The 2,194-nt window shown below is 52.4% G+C and overlaps 1 protein-coding gene across 1 annotated transcript; it reads right to left on the bottom strand.

Moving 5' to 3' along the window:
- Positions 1-228: 228 nt before the first annotated feature.
- On the bottom strand, positions 229-1,669 carry LOC126519201 (uncharacterized). Its single transcript, XM_050168819.3, has one exon. It carries the CDS (start codon positions 1,665-1,667, stop codon positions 390-392), a length of 1,278 nt encoding a protein of 425 aa, XP_050024776.2. The 5' UTR covers positions 1,668-1,669; the 3' UTR covers positions 229-389.
- Positions 1,670-2,194: the final 525 nt, after the last annotated feature.

The raw sequence follows: 2,194 nt of genomic DNA on the forward strand, positions 1-2,194 counted from the left end.
CAGCGTCATTAAATGCATAGACGTTGACTATGCGCCATGGCACACCCTGCAGCACAAAATCACAACATATATATCGACCTTCAGTGTCGACATGATAACTAAATGCTGAATAAAGTAGGCTCTTTTTCAGAAACAGGAAACAGCCCGCGGATAAGCCAAGAGCGTGTGAAACGCAAACATTATACTCAGACAGAAAAGGTCGCAAAGCCCTTTCTGTCTCGTCGTCACTCTCAATCTTCGTCTCCTGCACGGCGACGAAGTCGAGGCGCCTCCTAGACAAAAGCCGGCGAAGCTGCGCCTGTTTCTGCAAAGACCTAAGGCCTCGTACGTTCAAGGTTGCGAATAGAAGTTGCTGGGACAGGGCCATGGTGACTACCAACTATTTGGACCTAATGATCTATGTGATCAGTCCTAGAGGGCAACGGTGAGACTCCCTCCGAAACCCCACCTGGCCTTCTGGACCGTGATCGTCGGCACTTTCCTGAGTGTTTCGATGTTTTGCGGCGACGTGCTTTTCTTGTGGTACTGGTCGTCTCGCTGTCTGTGCTTGATTCCGATCTGTTAGTCGCACGGCGCTTCGGAACTGAAGTATCCGCGTTACTTCGTCTGTCCTCTGCCGGCTCAGCGCACGTGTCGAGATGCTTGGGTGCATCAGATGAGTCACCTCCGGCTCCCTCATTCGCTTGCTGGGCAGAAGCTGGCTCCGTGGTAGCGGGTGCTCCTTTGGGTTGTTCCTTCGGTTGGTCATCTTTCTCTTCGCTACTTTCTTTTTTCACGGGCAGTTCTGCGATGCCATTGTGACTGTCTTTAACAGGCAGAGGGGCCTTACTGGCACAGCGGGTCTCCGCAGAAGAGGGCACGTCTCCCGTCGCGTCAAGAACCTCCGTAACGTCCATTATGTGTTCTTGCAAGCTTTCATCCGGAGGCTTTGTTCTGTGTCGTAACTTATCGGCGTATGTTACGACACATTCTTCAGCTGTGTGGCCAAAGCGCCGGCAAGTTTCACAACGTGGGGTTCTGCAGTTTCGACGAATGTGCCCCACCTTGTTACAGCGCAGACAAAGTGGGGGCCGGCCTGGAATTAATACGAGACTCTGCACTCCACAAACAGGTAGTAGATGTGGAACGTCTCCCACGCTCACTCCATCGGCAAGAGTCAACACCACGTCCCGATTTAACGTACGCATTTGTTCCATCTCCGATACTCTCCAGCTTTCTGCTGATATAGACTTGACTTTCCCGTAAGCCTGGAGCGCATCTCGAATGTAGTCATCTTCCAAACGCTCAGGAAGCCACAAAAGCTTCATTTTAACTTCCGTGGGCTCAGGATCAATGACGACGCAGCGTCTACCTTTTATGGATAATTCCCCGCATGCGACTAGCTTTGATTTTGTCATCCCTGATTTGCACGTCACCATCCACACGTGCGACATCTGAAATTGTCCGATGGAACTTATTTCCTTCAGGTCAATAACGTTCCGAAGGGCGTCTCTGAAGTCTTGGGCTCTGTACGGTCGACCACTTAAGTCAGCATGCAGGAAAACGGAGTCCACAACCAGCTTACCGGTAGGAAGACGGGGTAACACAACACGGTAGTCATTGCTGCTGGCTGAAGCCTGAGCAGCACCTCGGCCAGGGGCCGATAAATCCTTTGAAGCGGAGAACATGAGAAAAGCGACCGTTCCTCAGCCACGAGTTCGATGGTTCAAAGCGGCGCAAAAGCGCCTCTAGTTAATGCGCTGTTGCGTTAGAAGCACGCCGTAGAGAGGTATACTGTGGTGTATGTCGGTAATTATGAGCATGTAAATTACAGAAGTCGCAGTTACAAGAGTAGGGAAGTACATTTCCGCTACATTTCTTCTGCGCTCTGCGCACATGCAGAGCCATCTTGCGGCAAACACAGAAGACCCCTTTCTCGCAATGTACGGCGCTGCTCCGACACGTGGCGCGCCACTCGCCCCATGATTAGGGTGCCTCGATGCGCGCGCGCGCTCCGCTGAGGGTGAAGACAACTGCGTCGTCTGCTACGGCGGTTGCCATTGCCATGCCTACTTCAGAGGCGCGGGGCGTGCGCCAACAGGCTTTTTGCACTTGCCGCTGCAAAAGCGCGCTTGTCTTCGCGACCAAAAGACTATACAACTGCGTTTCACGCCTTTTCTAATGAAGTGTCAACAGAACAGGCTTGTAAGGGGCA

Source organism: Dermacentor andersoni, chromosome 10 (assembly GCF_023375885.2).
Source record: "Dermacentor andersoni chromosome 10, qqDerAnde1_hic_scaffold, whole genome shotgun sequence".
Classification (NCBI taxonomy): domain Eukaryota; kingdom Metazoa; phylum Arthropoda; class Arachnida; order Ixodida; family Ixodidae; genus Dermacentor; species Dermacentor andersoni.